At 36.6% G+C, this 18990-nt stretch overlaps 1 protein-coding gene across 1 annotated transcript; it reads right to left on the reverse strand.

Moving 5' to 3' along the window:
- Positions 1-16627: 16627 nt before the first annotated feature.
- LOC107956154 (uncharacterized) lies at positions 16628-17587 on the reverse strand. The gene is made up of 2 exons (XM_016891888.1): positions 17545-17587; positions 16628-17247 (listed from the first exon to the last, which is right to left on the reverse strand). Exons 1-2 carry the CDS (start codon positions 17585-17587, stop codon positions 16628-16630), a joined length of 663 nt encoding a protein of 220 aa, XP_016747377.1.
- Between the last annotated feature and the right edge of the window lie 1403 nt (positions 17588-18990).

Raw genomic sequence — 18990 nt, forward strand, 5'->3', positions numbered from 1 at the left:
ATTAGTGAATTTTTTTGAAATGAATAATTTAGGTATTGTTTATTCTGTAATGCTTTGAAACCCTATTCTGGCAACGGATACGAGTTAGGGGTGTTACATTTTGGGTTTGTAAGTAGATCGTGGATTATCAGCTCAATGCAAGTTTAATTTTTAATTTTATTTTTGTTAAAACTAGAAAAATTCATGTGAGCCAGAGACGGACTAGGAATTTTTTGTAACCAGCCTACAAATTATAAAATAAAAGTTAAGAGGTTACCAGACTTCTCTAGAATGGGGCATCAGACTAGCTCAAGCGTCCATCTCATCGTTGAAGCTATAAATGTTGTGTAGTCTTTTAGGGTTACTCGCTGCACATAAGAAAAACAAAGATAGGAAAAAAAAGAGACAATAGCTACATACAAATAAAAATGTCCAAAAATAAAAGCCAAAAGTGTTTAATAGTTTACATGCCGCATTAAAAATAAATAAAATGCAAAGACATGTAACTAATCTGAATCCTCCTCGAAACCTTTGCTTAGTCCTATGTTTCCTTTTCCTTTTCCACTTATAATATGTCTTGATGGTTGCATCCAAGATCCGTCACTAGGATCTCGAAAGACGGGTCCCCCTCTTGGTTGCCTTGTGGATGGAAAGGCACTTTTTAAGTTTCTCTGATAGGAGGCGAAGTCGTCATTCTCGGTGGCCTCATCATCTATTTCTTTCTCTTTCTCCATTTGTGTCTCAAACATGTCTTCTTTACCCTCGGAAAAGTCATTCAAATGTTCGGGCCATTCTAAACTGTGTCCCCTAGGCTCTTTACAAACATGTCCATGCCTATTTTCGTGGACTATAGGAGTCTTATGTTGTAACGCATGTCGCAGCCTAGCCTACGTTCCCATTTTGCAGGCTCATCGACATTTTTCACCTTAGCCTTTGTGGATTTCTTTGGGGAAGCCAGAGGCATCTCATTTTTTTGTTTGTGCCGCTGATTCCATTCTTGTTTTTGTTTTCCATGAAGTTCTATGATTTGGTCTCTGAGTGTGTCTCCAATAATACTCGTGGTAGGATGATAAATTGCTCTGTAGGCCCCATTACCACTCCAGCACGGCGGCACAAATTGATAATCAAGTGAGGAAAATAGATTCCAACCATGATGCCGAAGATACATTTTCGGATCTCTTTATTGACTCACTTTGCAAGGCTAATTTGTTTCCGCTGTAAGATACAATATAACAAAGAAACTCAAAAAACATTAACAATATTAGTGTTGAGTAATGGTGATATGCAAGTGTAAATAAATTGCATCCACATCTTAGTGACGGGAAACATTATATCTTGCTTAAAAGATATGGGGTAATTATTGTACCCTTCTCTTTTTGATTCCCCCTCCCCTTAGTTAAAAATAATAAAACGACGTCTATATCAACATTTTCAAAATTATTCAGATCCATGACTTGTAAATCATCAATTTCATAATAAGAGACGCCATAATATTTAGTAATGGCTTGTAACACCCCGTACCCGAGTCCGTCGCCGGAGTCGGACACGAGGGGTTTGCAGACTTATATCACTTCTTTGCACAATCCATTTTAAAAATTTCCAGGCAGTTGGCTAACTGCGTCACTGTCACCTTAAAAATCATATCTTGAGTTTCACAACTCAAAAATCAGTTTCGTAAATTTTCCCTGAAACTAGACTCATATTCCCATCTACATATTTTTTTATAGAATTTTTGGTCAGGCCAATTAGTACAGTTTATTAGTCAAAGTCTCCCTTGTTACGCATTACGACTTGGATATCTCCCTGCACAGAGCTTCAATACTGATGCTGTTTCTTTCTATAGAAACTAGACTCAGAGAGGAATCTATACATATATGGCATGACTCCTAATTATCTCTGGTTAATTTATAATTAATTTCCAAAGTCGGAACAGGGAATCCAGAAACCGTTCTGTCCCTGTCTCACGAGAACCTGAATATCTCTTAACATACTGTCCATATGATCGTTTCGTTACTTTCCTATGAAAATAGATTCATCAAGGTTCGTTTACATAATTTATTCACTATTTAATTCCATTCCTACTATTTTTAGTGATTTTATAAATCTACATCACTGCTGCTGTCAGCATCTGCCTTTAAGGTAGACTTTACCTATTTCATAGTTTCCATGATTCAACTAGCCCTTTTAGCATAAATAGCACAAATTATGATAGTGATTAACCATTCCCATGGCCAATCCTTGTTAAGCATATCCACACCTCTCAATAACTATATCCATACCAAATGATTATAACATTATGCTCAAACATATATAAGCCATTTTCGCATGGCTATCCAAAATTATACAAATCCAAAGGGTCCATGACCCACAACAAAAAGGGTAGTCCTATACATACCATATCCAGAGTTCAACTAAAAGAGTACCAAAAGGGCTTTGATAGTGTGGATGACTTCGACTTCGATGATCCCGAATCCGATATCTAACGAACAAATCTATAAAACAGAGAGCCAAAGCAACGGGGTAAGCATTTTAAAGCTTAGTAAGTTTGAAGTAATGAAATCGGCTTTGACTAAAGTATTACATTCACATAGCTAAATGAATCACTTTATTAATACACATTCTCATAAACATACTTACTTCACATTTCATCAACATATACACACAAGGTATTAACCTATCTAAAAGCCGAAAGTTCGTTAGTCGATTGAACGAATACTATTTAAAACGAATCGACTTTTCCGATGCACACGCAAACATACCTTATCGTTTGGGTTTTTCGAGCGTATTAATTGAATTTATTACAGCACAACACGCTCACCTTCGAACCCAAGTTTCTTCGGAATTTAGCCGGATATAACCACAAGCACAATTGCCTTCGGGTCTTAACCGGGTATAGCAACTCGCACAAATGCCTTCGGGTCTTAGCCCGGATATATCAACTCGCACAAATGCCTTCGGGTCTTAGCCCGGATAAAATCACTAGCACAAATGCCTTCGGGTCTTAACCCGGATAAAATCACTAGCATAAATGCCTTCGGGTCTTAACCCGGATAAAATCACTAGCACAAATGCCTTCGGGACTTAGCCCGGATATCATTCAAATGCTCATGCACACATATATCAACAATCATGACACATCCATATTTCATTTTCGTTACTAAGGCTCAAACACAGAACATTTATTAAACCTTTCCAATTTCGGCTCAATAGCCACACACAAAGAGCATGATTTCAATTGGCTTTATAACATAGTCTCTATGCACATTCGGCTATCCGTCATAGTATGACTAATCATTTCAATATAATTCAAGTAGGGTCATTACTCGAAGACTTACCTCGGATGTTGTCGAACGACTTCAATGGCTATTCAATTACTTTTTCCTTCCCTTTATCGGATTTAGTTCCCCTTTTCTCTTGAGCTTAAGTTCAACAAATTTTAAAATAGTCATTAATCGACTATTCAAGTATTACTTTCAGAATATAATATATATAGATTCGACTTTCACACACATAGATTACAGTAAGCTTTATAAAAATCAATAAATAATTCATTAGCAAATTTTCATTAATGTTTACAATATAATTACAATTTCCCTATAAGCTGACTTCCTGAGCAACAGTCACTAAAGTTTTTATAAATGGAGCTACAAAACTCCAAATCAATTGCCGTAAATTTTTCTTGACAGAAGACTCATTTATCTATTATCCAAAAAATTTTCAAAATTTTTAGTTTAGCCCAACAATACCAGATTTTTCTTAAAGTTCACATTGTTTCACTGTTTGACTAAACTGACTATGCTTCACTACGAATCAAATTTCTCATTGTACAGAATTCAAAATATGTTCTTGTTTATTTCATTTGAAACTAGACTCATTAAGGAGTCTAAGCACATAAATTTTATCTTAGGGCCATTTTTGTACAATTTATACTGATTTTATAAAAACAGAACAGAGAATCTAGTAGTCGTTTTGACTCAGCCCCACAATACTTCAAATATCTCAAGATCGGTAACTCTTTTGTTTTTATAGTTTCTTTTGTAAGAAACTAGACTCTTCAAGATTTAATGACATAATTTACTCAGCTTCTAATTCAACTCCTACAAATTATGGCGATTTTCCAAAATCACCTTACTGCTGCTGTCTCCAAGCAGATTATTACCAAATCAAATGCTAACATTTGCATTTCACCTTAGTAGCTAGCTTAGCAAACCTTAATTTAACATATAATTGTTCATAACACAATTAAAGCATCCTCTCCATTCCATCAATTCAAAACACATACATTGCCCAATAGTATCCAAAATCATATTCGGCCTTAGTACACAACTTGTTAGCCGATTTTTCTCCATTTAGCAACTAATGCACATATGTGCTCATTTGTTAGACTCTACTTCACCTAACTACCATTTTCTTTTTCATCCAAATAACATGAACAACAACCATTTCTTGAACATTTTCTTCATAAAACATAAAGACTATAACCCAATCTCATCCTTTAATAACTAAAACCGAATGCTCAAGACACCACACCATTTCAAATTTTGGTCATGGGTTAAGCAAAGAACTTAATGACTAACTAAAAAAAAATGCTAAAAATCCAAGAATCATCCTTGAACTTACCTTGATTTAGCTAACCACCATAGCTGAATTTTTCAAAGCTTTTCTCTTCTAGGTACGGCAATGAGGAGCAAGGATGGAGAAACTTTGGTTTCTCCTCCCATTAACTAGTATTTTATTAGCCTTATTCCTTATTTCATTTTGTAACATAAAATTATTAGCATAAAATGTTGACACAAAATAATTATAATATGCTTTAGTCCATAACATGGCCGGCCACCATCTAGAATTTGGCCAATTTGACATGCAAGTACAAGCATTTTTAACATGCATCAATAGGCCACTTTAACATTTGCCTATCACATTTCTAAATTTTCTCACACAAGTCCTATTTAATAAAATTCACTTACAATTAACAAAATTCAAACATGAAATTTTCACACATGCATATATACATATAATAAGCTTCAAATATGGCGGTTAATTATTTTTATGACTCGGTTTTGTGGTCCCGAAACCACTTTCCGACTAGGGTCACATTTTGGGCTGTCACATGGCTCTAGGGGATCTACCAACCTTTTTGTGCCTCATGTACACTTTGTTCTTTTCAGAAAATTTTAAATTGGAGAAGAACTCCAAAAGAACTGGAATTACAGATGGTGTGGTAGACACCATGGCAAGGTTCATCCAGTGATGAAAATGGACTAAATCCCGAATGTCCTCGCAATCCAAAGCCGATGAGTCAAAGCCCCTTTCAACGATAAAAGTTCATCCTTGAATGTTAGAGAAAAAGGCTTCGGCCTTTTTCAACTTAACTTTATTAGGGACATACTCCGATGACGAAGGTGGTTCGGGTTGGGACTTAGCTTGTTTTTTTGTTCTTTGAGGCATGGTTATCAATTTTTACACAAGCTAATTATAATGCAATTGTTATCCCGTATTCCTAACCAATCAACACTAAAGCTCTAACAAAGCAACCAAAAATAATAAAAAAAGAAGTAATATAAAATGCAAGATAGAAGAGAAACGAGAAACTTAAACCGTGTTATATTGGTATTAATTAAGTCGATAAAATCTTGTGTTTCCCAAGCAAATTGAATGTAAAACCTGCAAAAGAAAAAGTAACAAGAAAAATAAAGCACAAAAGAAGAAAGATTTGAAAGAAATTTGGAAGGATTTGAAAGAGAGCTTGAGAGAAAATACAAAGGGGGATAGAGTTTTTAGGAATTTAGGTTGAATGTTTTGGGAAAAAAATGAGAATAACGGAGGGTTTTGGGTGTTTGGAGGCTTTTTAAGCCTCCAAAACATGTGGGTTACGATATTAGAAATCGGGTGTCACGTGACCCAACTCGGATATCGCGATACCCAGGGTTGGATACCGTGATATCCCTTATTTTTGGACCCCTCACATTTAATTATGTGGGAGGTATCGCGATACCAAGGGTTCGATATCATGATACAAGGGACCCGATATTGCGATACCCAAAATATTTTATGTCACCCTCGAAACTTTCCAAGAAATCGCAATATCCTCATTTGTGTATCATGATTTCACTGAACTAATCACCCAAAACACAATAAAATTATCAATTTTCATCTCAAACCTCAAAAATCTGACCTACCAAGTCTAAAAATAAACTAACACAATTTAAAATTCTATTTTAAATTCATAAATGAATGGAGTCCATACTTAAAACATGTAGTTATTTACAAATTTTTGTTTATTCACCATAGACGGTGAGTTAAAATTTCAACTTTTGGTGGTCAGTCACACCACTAAAATGGTGTTTCATCGGTGTCATTGACACTCGAACATGTCTTTTGTTCAACGTACGACTAGAACGTATTAGCAACCACATTTTCCTTCTTATCCTCGTTCTCTTCTGGGTTCTTTTGCATGTTCCGCGAATACCTGAAACTTACACCATTCCATGAGAGTTGCAAATTTTTTAGCATGATAAGTCTTCATTTCAATTACTTGACACTTATACTCTTGTGATGGTCATTAGACCTACGATTAGGTTTGACACAATCGAAAACTTCGGTTTCCCCCTTAATGTCCATCGTTAATTCACCCATCTTACGTCTATGGTGGCCCTAAATGTGACTAAGAAAGTTCTCCCTAAGAGTATTGGAATTTCTAGATCCTTTTTAAAGTTAGGCACGATAAATTTAACAAGAAAAATGAATTGCCTAACCATCACTAACAAATCTTCAAGGAATCCTTTTGAATGTACTAAGGATCGGTCAGCTAAATATAAGGTTACTTCCATTTCCTTAAGCTCTCCCAAACCTAACCTCTTATATATGGACAATGACATGAGGTTAATATTGGCACCTAAGTCACGTAGGGCCTTCTCGAAAATCACATCACCTATCTCAATGGGAATGGTAAAGCTACTAGGATCCTTTAGCTTGGGAAAAACTCTTGTAAACACCACTACACTACATTCTTCGTTAATTGTTGGTTGAATCTACCAGATGTGAATCTAACCACATAAAATCATCATCAATAAGAGAGAAAGTGAATAATTGGAGACGAATAGGGTCATTGGATACCCTGTTATACTTGAAAGTATTACAAATGGTTAGAAACCACTTAAGGTGTTGATTTGAATCCTCATTCGTTGACCCCCGAAATTGAGGGTTCGATTGTATCATTCAGATCATTGACGATTTAATTTCAAAGTTGTTAGCATTAATTGCCGGGTGATTAATGCTACATCGAACAACATCTAAGTTAGGCATATCATAGTCGTGCAAAGTTCTTTGCTCCATGAGTAGTTGTGGTGGTTGTTGAATTTCTTTTTGTGGAATTTCAAAAGGTTGTTCTCTTGGAGGAAATGGTATGTCTCTTGGTTATTGTGCCCTACTAGCTTGCGTGATGATACATTCTGGTTTTGACTCAAATGGTAAGATACCATTACCGGTTCAAGGTAGACAATGTTCCAACAAGCACAATAGATTAAAAAAAGTCAATTAAATCTAAAAACAAAATAAAAACAACAGAAAATAAGACCGCATCTGTAAATCCTATTTAAGCTACTTATCTCTACTTAAAAGTGTACATTAAAAGTTACTCAACCTTACACCGTCTTCCTCAACAACGGTGCCAACAACTTGACCAGTTGCGTAGGTGTGCATTAGAACGACGAGTTTATGAAACTATTTTTAAAGCATGGTTTTACTACAGGCATACAAGTTAGTTGTAATATTTATAGTGTTACAATGAAACACTGAAGTATTCCAAGGATCGAACCTAAAGAAAGAGGTGATTGAGTAATAACGAGCATACACAATAAAGTCTAAATGGCTACTAATATGATTTTATAGTAAAAGATGGTTTTGCAAGAAAATTATATATTCTATCCTAAGGACTAAATTGAAAGAAATGTAAACTAGAGGGACTATCTAGCAAATAAATAATGGGGGTTGGTTGACTTCCATGTGGTTTACCAAATCTTGGACTAGGGGACATAAATTGCATAAATTACCAAGTGGCTTCATTTTATCTTCGGATATCAGTTTTACCGAATTAGATGAATTAGGTTTGATTTATCTTCTGATCTCGCCGGTTAATCCGGGAGTAACGAATGGGTGCGCGACAAGATTACTTTTCGGTCTTAGTTTATCTTCATATTCTCTTAGGGGCGTCACTACATAAGTTCTTAGTTCTATTCAAATTAGTCCATTTTGTTATGATTTAGTCCTCTGTTGAAAGATTTTAGTTAATCCACATCTCCATCAATCAATCTCATTAAAGGTTTAGCTACACATGCTCAAGGTAAAGAAAATACACATAGCAATGAAAAACAAGGCAGCCATGAAAGTAAAGCTTGAGAAAAATATAAAAGTTAAGATTTTGATGCAAAAAAAACTTAAATAGCATGAAACCAAAAGCATTTATCAGAGAAATCTAAAGCAATAAACATAAAAGAAACAAGCTTTGACACATTTAAAGTGAAATAAATTAAAATACATTGAACTAAAGCTTAGATAGTCTTGAAAGCAAAGTACAGGGACTAGAAATGTAAAAAAAACTTTAGTTACAATGTTAACCAAATTAACTAACATAAAGAACAACAAGAACAAGAAGTTAATGCAGAAAAATAAACTCTAATATAAGGTAGAAGAAGAGAAAAATAAAAACCCTAGAAAAAGTGTAGAGGAAAACTAAAGAAAATCTAGAGAAAAATAAACCTAAACTAAGCTAATGTGTGTCACTCTCCTCCTTAGCAATTTTTGGTTGTTTTGAAATGTATTTTGGTGACTTTTCGATGCCAAAAATGCCCATACATGGGCCTTGTGTGATTGGTGGGCCAGGTAGACAAAGGTTGCCCTTTTTTTTCTAAGTTTTTCCCCTTGACAAAGGTTGCCAAAAATGCGGCACTGAAACACACGTTTGACCTCCAAATTGCACTATTGACCAATTTGGGTAAAAAATTAGACAAAATTGAGACATTTTCACTTATTATATGAAACTATGAAAACAACAAAAGTAATGAAAAACTATGCTTAAAACTCTATTTTTCTCAAGAAGAAGCTTATTAAGTGTGTTGAAAAAGCCTAATTTGCCACGTCGATTCGTGGTAGATTAGTCTCGAAATTTTTAAAGCGAACACCACAGTGGCTAGCTCTAGGTTATGCATTGGGTAATTGTGTTCATACGAATTTAATTATCGAGACGCTTGCAAAATCACCTTACCCTCCTGCATCAAAACACAACCCAATCCGTGCAATGAGACATCACTATAAATCATAAATTATTTCCTCGTTTCAGGTAAAGTCAAGATCGGTGCTTCCATCAACATCATTTTCAACTTTTCAAAACTTTCCGGAAATTGATCATTCTATATGAATGACACGTTCTTTTTATAAAAGCTTCATCATCAGTAGGGCTATCTTGGAAAACCCATTCATAAATCTTCTATAATAGCCGACCAAACCAAGAAAACTTTCAATCTCTTCAACACTTTTCGGTGCTTTCCACTAAAGAATAGCTTTAATATTTTTAGGATCAACTTGGATCCTTTAGGCTGAAATAACACTTCTCGAAAATACTACTTCAGATAACCAAAACTCACACTTACTGAGCTATTTGTAAAGTTTTTTTTCTCTCGCAACACTTGTAATACGATTATCAGATGCTTATTGTGCTCAGCTTCTGACCTTGAATGGATCAAGATATTATCAATGAATACCTCCACGAATTGATCCAATTAGGACAGGAATATGCGGTTCATGAGATCCATGAATGCCACTGGAGCATTTGTCAGTCCAAATGGCATCACCGTAATCTCGTAATGATCGTACCGCATTCGAAACGTCGTTTTTGGCATGTCACTATCTTTCACCTTCAAATGGTAATATCTTGATCTCAAGTTACTCTTGGAAAAGTTTGAGACACCCTTCAATTGATGAAAGAAGTCATCGATACATGACAGGGGATATCAATTTTTTATTGTTAGCTTATTCAACTTCCGATAATCAAGATAAATTTGCATTGATCTGTCCTTCTTCTTGATAAAGAAAACTGGGTCTCCCTAGGGTGATATACTAGGACATATAAAGTCGCGGTCCAGTAAATCTTGCAACTGAACTTTCAACACTTTCAACTCTGTCGGTGCCATTCAGTACGGGACAATTGATACAGGTACTGTACCAAGAAAAACTTTGGTTGTGAATTCAACCTCTCGATCAGGAGGCAATTTCGGCAGTTCCTTAGGAAACACATCTAGAAACTCACATACCGTTTGAACATTGTTTATCTAACTTTCATTCGAGTTCAAATTATGAATATAGGCTAGAATTACTACACAACCTTTGTTCAAGAGTTTATTAGCTCGGACTGGTGAAATTATTAGAGTTGAGCTACTTGATTTGATACAACTCACTTTTATTATTCCGCCTTCTAGATTCTGAACTGAAAACGTCTTTTTACGAAAATCCAAAATCACATCGTGTTCCAATAACCAACCCATTCCCAAAATCACATCAAATTCATCAAATGGAATGATTAGTAGATCAAATGAAAATGTTATGCTTTGGATCTTTAACAAACAAGTACGATTTGCCCTAACGGATTTGATACGACCATTGTAACATTCGACATTTTCGACTTTAAACTACAGAATTTTATAAAACTAGAATTCAATTAAGAATGGGAAGAATCAGGATTAATCAAGGCATATACAGGTATTGAATATAAAAGGAAAACACTTGCTACAACATCTTTAACATCGCCTTCCTCTAAGGTACGAATCATGTATGCTTTATTGGAATTTTGGCTTTTGATTTCTATACTTTATACTCAGCCCTTTTCTTCAAATTACTCATTGATTAGAAACCACCATGTGAATTTCCTCGACCCTAATAGTAGGAACAGACCTCTGGACAGAAATGGGTGAATGAATATCATTCCTTAAGGAATCTCGTGCAAAATGGTGTAATGACCCACATCGAAAACACTCCGTAGTTGTCTTCCAATACTTACCCTTATGTCTTTTTCCACCAGTTCACAGCTCGAAATTTCAACATCTCTAATAGGGCCTCTTACACTACCTACTTAAACAGTTGGTTGTCGGCCTCGGGCTCCTTAGACCTGACAGATCTCGAAGAAGACCTCCAATGCTCTAGAGACTCTCTAGCCTGTTTAGGCAATGGATGCAAGTTAGAAGTCCTGAATCGTTTCCCAAAGGCTTGATAGTGTTTTGGTTTCTCGTTAACTCTTTTATCCTGTGCAATGCTAACTGAGCTTTGAGTTAATCGCACAAACCACACTAGAAACATTTAAAGCTTTCTTCTTCTGTCGATACTAATTCCAATGCATACTTATAGAGTTGTAGAAAGTCCACGAAAATCTTGCCTTATTTTAAAGTCATGAACTCTTGCTTCCAGTCCTCTAGTTACAACTCACCGATATACTTATTCTAAAATTCTGACTGAAAGAAAACACAATCAACCACTATTGATATGCATCATCTTTTAGAGGGGACACAATTCGAGCGATTGTAGAACCCGGTTCGTTGATTTTAGCCAAGCTTCAATTAATGAAGGGTCAATGTCTTTCAACCCTTTGAATTCAGTCGTGCCATATTTAGGCAACTTATTTATCAAAGCTCGTCAAGTTACGATAGCTGGAGCAACCTGCGGGGCAACTTTCTCTACTCGCTAAGAAATTTCTACAATAAATTGAAGTAAATTTGTTTCTTCCTATCGAGGGCTACCATTTTTGTGAGGTCGAGCAGCGGCTGAACCAATTCCAAGTACCTCGAATTCAATCCTATTCTCATTTCCAACAGAGCGACCACTGTTATAAATATCATTCCTAGTATCATTTCTTTATTCACTAGAAATTTTCAGCTATAAAAAAAGACATTTAATAATAAACATCCAAATCTCGACTCAGTCTCAACTCGACTTTGCATGTACCACTAGAGTAGACCTATAACTTTACTACTAAATGTAACACCCCGTATCTAACCTGGTCATCAAGTCCGAGCCACAGTGTGCTACATTCATTACTAGAACAACTACGATCAAAGTAAACACAATTCCAGCTATTTAACATTCAAATTCGAACATTTCAAGCAATAATAGTAATCATTCCTAGGTTTTATACAAGTGTAAAAAAGCTTTAATACTAACCCTGGGTCAAATTAGGACTAAATTAAAAATGTTCAATATATAGCAAGTAGGAATCATGATATTTAGGGCTTGGTATAGCAATTTCAAAGACAGTAACCAAACTTCAAAACATATCAGGTGGGTATCGCGATACCGAGGACTTGGTATCGCGATTTCGAAGATCGTAGCCAAACTTCCCAGCCTGAGGACCAAGTTACAAAGTTGTCAAAATAAAATAGGGATGGTATCGCGATATTGAAGGCAGACCACTAAGTCCCTATTTTTGGAAAAAAGTACATTTTAGTACCTATTTCAAAGTTTCCATCTCTACCATTCAAATATGGATCAATATAAACCAAAAAGATACCAAAACAAGTCTTTTAATCATTTCTAATCATAGCTATTTCAATATGGATTCATTATAATACAAAATGTTCCAACTCAATTCATACAATCATATATGTCAACTAAATAAACCAACTAACCGTTCAATTACCAAATCTTCCTAACCATCATGCCATTAATAAATGCGACTTTTTATACCATTTCAAAACACATTTAGAGCCAATTTACACACTTCATCTAATTGACAAATTTCATGCATCAAATTATATTCCAAAAGGATTTATATACATAGTTTGGTATTAGAATGGACACACTTAATGGATGGGATCTTTGACTGGATGCTGAAGTCGATTATCAAATTCTCGAATTGCATCTAACTTGTGTAAGGAAAGCAAACCGTACGCTGAGTAAACCACTCAGTGGTAAATCTATGATTCAAGATAATTTAAACAAATACAAGTTAATGCCTACATCTAATTCATATGAAAGTTTCATGCCAACCGCTGTACATTTCAATATAACACACTCTAATAATATTAGATACTCATTCAATACACAAATATACTATCTTGTTATATAACATTTATCTCATAGGAAATTTAGCTCTTTTTTACTTGTTACATCTAATTACAATTATATTTAACATTTGTCATCTTTAGCATATATATACATGTATGTACACATACATTTCTTCTCTTTCCATATTTTATGCCATTTTCGAGCCTAATGGCTCATTAAAACACAATCGGCCCCCGAGTCTCATTTTTGATTCCATTGAGACTTTGTATTTCCATAGAATATATCTTACCACATGTTATTTAAACAATCCATTCATTTATAAACCTATTAACCAACATGGACTCAAAATGGATACACGGACCTGTCATCCTGGGTTGCTAAACAACGATAACGTTATAATGATAAAGAATACCTCCCGGATGGCTTGGCAACAATGGTTTTCTCAACTAATCAATCTGTCACCTCGGGTTTCCTAACAAAGATGAGTCAATGTTTAATATGTACCACCCCAGATTGTCTAGAAATGATGGTTTTACACAATACTCAGACCCTATAGTATGCCAACTATATCCGACTCGGTCCGAACAACTAATAGGGTTTTCTATTTCTAATTCATTACATACAATTCGATTTATAATTTAACAATCAGAAATCAATCAACATATCACAATTCCATAACATAGATATCAAATATCAAATAAATTCTAAATTTTGTTACTTTATTCAATTTAATCCCTATCACGATAATCAACCAATACTGTAGCAATTCAATTCAATAATCCAAGAATGACTCACCTCGACAATATATGATATATAATGACATGAAAATGAAATAATTAAATTTGGCACGAATTATAGAAATACAAACTGAAAATTTCGAGGTACTCGTCAACAAATATGGATTTTTCTTTCTCTCTCGACAAATCCAGGTTGATATTAGCTAAGATTAACTTAAGACATATGTCACTCTTAATAATATGACACCCCAAACCTGGCCTAGACACTTGGTTTTTCTTTCACCGAATCCTTTTTTTTTTGCGTTTCGGGTACACATCTGGTTTTGTTTGATGCTAAAACCGTCCCCGAGCACTCCAAAGCCTATAATCAAGATACTTAGCATCAATTTAACAGATTTACAAGTGAATTGAAAACCAAGACCGAACAGAAACCTAACTTACCACCAAGGATATCCCTTCATTTTACTATTGTTAAGACGAGAACACTGAATTCACCAGTCCGATCCTGCCTCTACGCCCAAATCGTAGAGATAAAACATTACCACTTCAGTCGTTAAGAGATTCATGACAAAAACGAAGAGAAACACTTATCGAAACTAAGCGAGCACTAACTTCATACGAAAACGAAGGAAAATAAATGGATTAGGGAAAAATCAAGAAGAAGAGAAAGAAGAGAAATATGGAAAAACTCAGAGAATTTCAGCAACAGGAGAGGGAGAAAAATAGACGGTAAAATTTTTTTTAGAAAAGAGAGTCAAAATTTGGTTATGGGAAAAAATAAAATAAAATCCTGATAACCCCAAAAATCCCTTAATCTTCTCCCTTGATTACGACTAGACATCCACTACTTAGAATCCCCCTATTACACAACTCTATCCCGAAATCTGAGCAAAAAATAATACCCTTGCCTGCATAGGGATTCGAACACAAGACCTCCACCATAATAACATACCATTTAACCACCAGCCAACAGGCCCATTCTGATGTAATTTACCCAACAATCAAATAAAAGCCTATTAAACAAGAGCAAGGCCTAATTCATTCAAAATACCAAAATTTGCCCAAGCAAAGGCTTAAACTTGGGACCTCTCAAATACTTCCAGAACACGTAACCACTAAAGCTGACAAATATTTGTGTCATATTTTCACAATAACGAAATTAGAAATTTTAGGGCGTTACAACTCTACCCCCTAAAAGAAAATTTCATCCTCAAAATTTTACCTGATTAGTACAAATGAGGATATTGCTGACGCATCGCGTCCTCAGGGTCCCACGTGGCCTCCTTAGTACTATGATTACGCCACAGAACCTTCAGTAAGGGAATAGAATTTTTTCAAAGGACCTTTACATCACTCTCCAGAATCTAAATCGGCTCCTCTTCGAATGTCAAGTCTGGCCTAACCTCAATCTTCTCAATAGAAACAACATGCGTGGGATCAAAGCGGTAACGCCTCAACATCGAGACATGAAAAACATCATGAATGCAGTCCAACTCCGGAGGTAATTCTAACTGATAAGCGACATAGGTCCCCCACATTTCAGAATGCGGTATGGTCCAATAAACCAAAGGCTCAGCTTGCCCTTGTGACCGGATCTTAGAACCTTTTTCCATGGCGAGTCCCTGAGAAAAACTAAGTCCCCCATAGAATACTCGATCTCACGCCTCTTCAAAGCCGTATATGATTTTTGCCTATCAGAAGCCACTTTCAAACGATCCTGAATTAATCTAACCTTATCCTCTATCTCAGAGACCAAATCAGAACACGTCGTTCGCCCAACTCAATCCAACATAAATGAGTGCAACACTTACGACTGTACAGTGTCTCGTAAGGTGCCATCTGGATGCTAGACTGGAAGCTATTATTGTAAGCAAACTCCGCTTACGGCAAGTACTCCTTCCACCTGCCTCAGAAATCAATAACACAGCTCCTCAACATGTCCTCCAGTAACTGAATCACCCTCTCCGATTGACCATCTGCCTAAGGATGGAAAGCAGTACTGAAGTCTAATCTTGAACCCAAAGCCTCATGAAGTTTCTTCCAGAATCGAGACGTGAAATGAGGATCCCGATTGGAAATGATCGAGACAAATACCCCCATGCAGTCTCATTATTTTCAATATGTAGAGCTTATCTAATTTCTGAAGAAAAAATTCTATCCTTACCGGGTTGAAGTGGACAGACTAAGTCAATCGATCCACGATGACCCAGACAGAATTCTTTTTAGTGGGTGTTAGAGGCAACCCACTAACGAAGTTCATCGTTACTCACTCCCATTTCCATAACAGTATCTTAACCGGGTGCAGCAAACCTGAAGGTAACTGATGCTCAGCCTTAACCTGCTGACAAATCAAACAGCAAGCAAAGAAGTTGGTAACCTCACGCTTCAACCCTGGCCACCAGTCTGATTCCCAAAGATCTCGGTACATCTTGTTCCCACTGGGATGCATAATATAGGGGCTACCATATGCCTCTCTCAAAATCGACTTCCTTAAATCCTCAACATTCGGTACACAAATCCGACCGTGGAAACAAAGTACCCCATTACTGTTTATCCCAAAATAAGAACTGCCACCATTCTTAACCTGACAAAAACACAACCTGAGAGACTTATCCTCCAACTGTTTACCCTAAATCTATCAACGCAATGTAAGGCACATAAAAAATAAGAAACGTACCCGTTATAACGTTCGGAGCATCTCTATCCTCTCAGCGACGAACAACTTAAACTAGGGTCGACTGTCTTACCTCACCCATTCCAGCACCTCTGCCCCTGACCAATACCATTACCACCCCATGCCTGACCACGACCCCTAGGCGGCTGCTGAACTACCCCGGTGGCTGTGTAGTACCAGAACTTGTAGCTTAAACAAGGTCCTCAATAGACCCACATCTTAAACAAGCCTCAGTCGTCCGCCAACATTCTCCCGAATAGCATCTTCCATAATAACCCCAAAGCGTGATCCTAGTAGGTGCAACAGGGGCCCCCACTCTAATTGGCCCACCAGATCTGACCTTTTTCTTAGGCCTCATCACAGAACTCGAGGGCTTTGAATCCTTCTTATTCTTGCCTCTCTCCTTATCCCAATTTTGGCACTCAACGCGCTTCACCTCCTCAGTGATCTTCGCCTTCTCTACCAGTGCTGAAAAGTGATGTTGCCTCCACGAAGCTATCAGAACTCTCAAACTGTACCTGAGTCCATCATCAAAGTGGACACAACGCTCATACTCAGTCGCCACCATACCTCGCACATAGCGGCTCAATCTCAGAAACTCAACCTCACACTCGGCCACTGAACGACCCCCTTGCGTGAGATTCAGAAACTCATATCTTCTAGCGTTAATGTAGCTCGCCCCTATATATTTACCTTGAAAAGCAGACTTATAGAAATCCCAAGTTAGTCGTTCGGGCTGAGTGCCCTCCTTAATGGTCAGCCACCATTGGTATGCTTCATCGCGAAGCAATGAACAACCCCTTTCAATTTCTGTTCAGGGGTAAAGTCTAGATCGTCCATGATTCTTTTCGTGGCCTCCATCCAGTACTCGGCCATGCTAGGGGTGACTCCAGTGACACCCCTGAATAGCTCAGCCCCATTGGACCGGAGTCGTTCCGTAACTGACCCTCGACCCCTAGATCTAGTGTTGGGTCTAGCAACCCTCTTTAATATCCTCAGCATAACCTGAGAGAATGAGTCATCCTCGGCCATGCGATCATGAGACCTAGTCTCTGTAGCAGGTGCCTAATGACGAGGACTCGGCTCGAGCCCCTCTACGGCCTCTACCTCGGCCTCTAGTACCCCGTCTGCGGATACCTCCTGCACTCATCTTTGAATTCGTAGCTTATCTATGTTAATAGTTTTATGAATCAATTATAGTTTTGATATCTATTCGTAGATATATTATGCAAAACAATATCAGAAGTTTAGAGTTTTTTTATCACGAATCACAGTCTTACTACAGTTTTTAGTTTCGCTATTGTTTTCAGTATACACTATCTACAGTGTTCTCAGTACAGTGTACTACCTATAGTAGTTTCAGAATATGCTACTCATATTTTAAAAACTTATCAGAGTTTTTAGAACACTTATAGAATCGGCGCTGGAGACTCGGTGTACAACATACTCAGTAAAAAATATTTCAAACCATTTAAAAATCATCTCTTTAAAACCAAGCTTTAAAACCCAAATCCACAGCCGAGTTTTGCAACCTGGCTTTGATATCGCTTAATGTAACACCCCAAACTCGGCCTAGATGTTATGGTCGAATCTGACGATGTCACATGAAAAGGGATTTGAAGATAAGATTGTCAAGTTTAAAAATCGTTACAGTAAGTTAGCTTTTATTTAATTCGAGAAAAAACTAGTTGATTTTCTTTAAACCTTGTCTCTTAGTAGAAGCTTTTGTAACCAATTAATTTAGGAAAAATTGTTTCTATTTACGAAAAACCTTAGTTTTTAGAAAAAGTCGTGTTTTGTGGAGTTGCAGTTTTTAAAAAATCCATAAAAAATAGTATAAAGTCTTAACTTTAAAGCCAACCAGTCCATAGTCTAGAAGATACATCAAAAACCCAAAATAAGTAATAAATTCTAGGTATTAATGGAAAAAAGTCTAAAATTTACGTGTAACACCCCAAACGCAGCCTAGGAGTTATGGCTGAATCTGGCTGTGTCACATTGAGGTGTTTAGCGTAAAACTTGTTATCATTGAAATCTTTAAAATCAATTAATCATTTTGTTATTAAACGGTGATTCCAAAACGGGTTGTTCGTTTCCAAGCGTGCATCATTAAAAGTTAATCAGTAACTTATAAATCAAAGGCTAAAAAAAATGAAAGCTGATGCGGTTGTGTGGCCATCATTGAGCCCCTCGCAGCACCGACTCGCCTACAACTGGGGATTAACTGTACAGTTAAAAAAGGAGTGAGTTTACAAAAACTCAGTGTGTAATCCTCTAACAAATAAATAGTCAATTAAACAATAGATAAATGCAGTTTGGGCCTGAGCCCGTTACAGTAATAGTCCAGTTCAGTGTGGGCCTAAGCCCTTTCCCGTAATAGTAAACGATTGGGCTTGAGCCCATCACAATGCCAGTAATCAGTAGGGCCTTCGCCCAATTTCAGTAATAGTATCAGTGGGCCTTGGCCCATAATAGTAACAGATATCAGTCATGCAGTGAACAATATGTAATATCATTAATCGATGTAGTAACGGTACAAAATCATTAATCAGT

This window comes from Gossypium hirsutum, chromosome D07, assembly GCF_007990345.1.
Source record: "Gossypium hirsutum isolate 1008001.06 chromosome D07, Gossypium_hirsutum_v2.1, whole genome shotgun sequence".
Classification (NCBI taxonomy): Eukaryota; Viridiplantae; Streptophyta; class Magnoliopsida; order Malvales; family Malvaceae; genus Gossypium; species Gossypium hirsutum.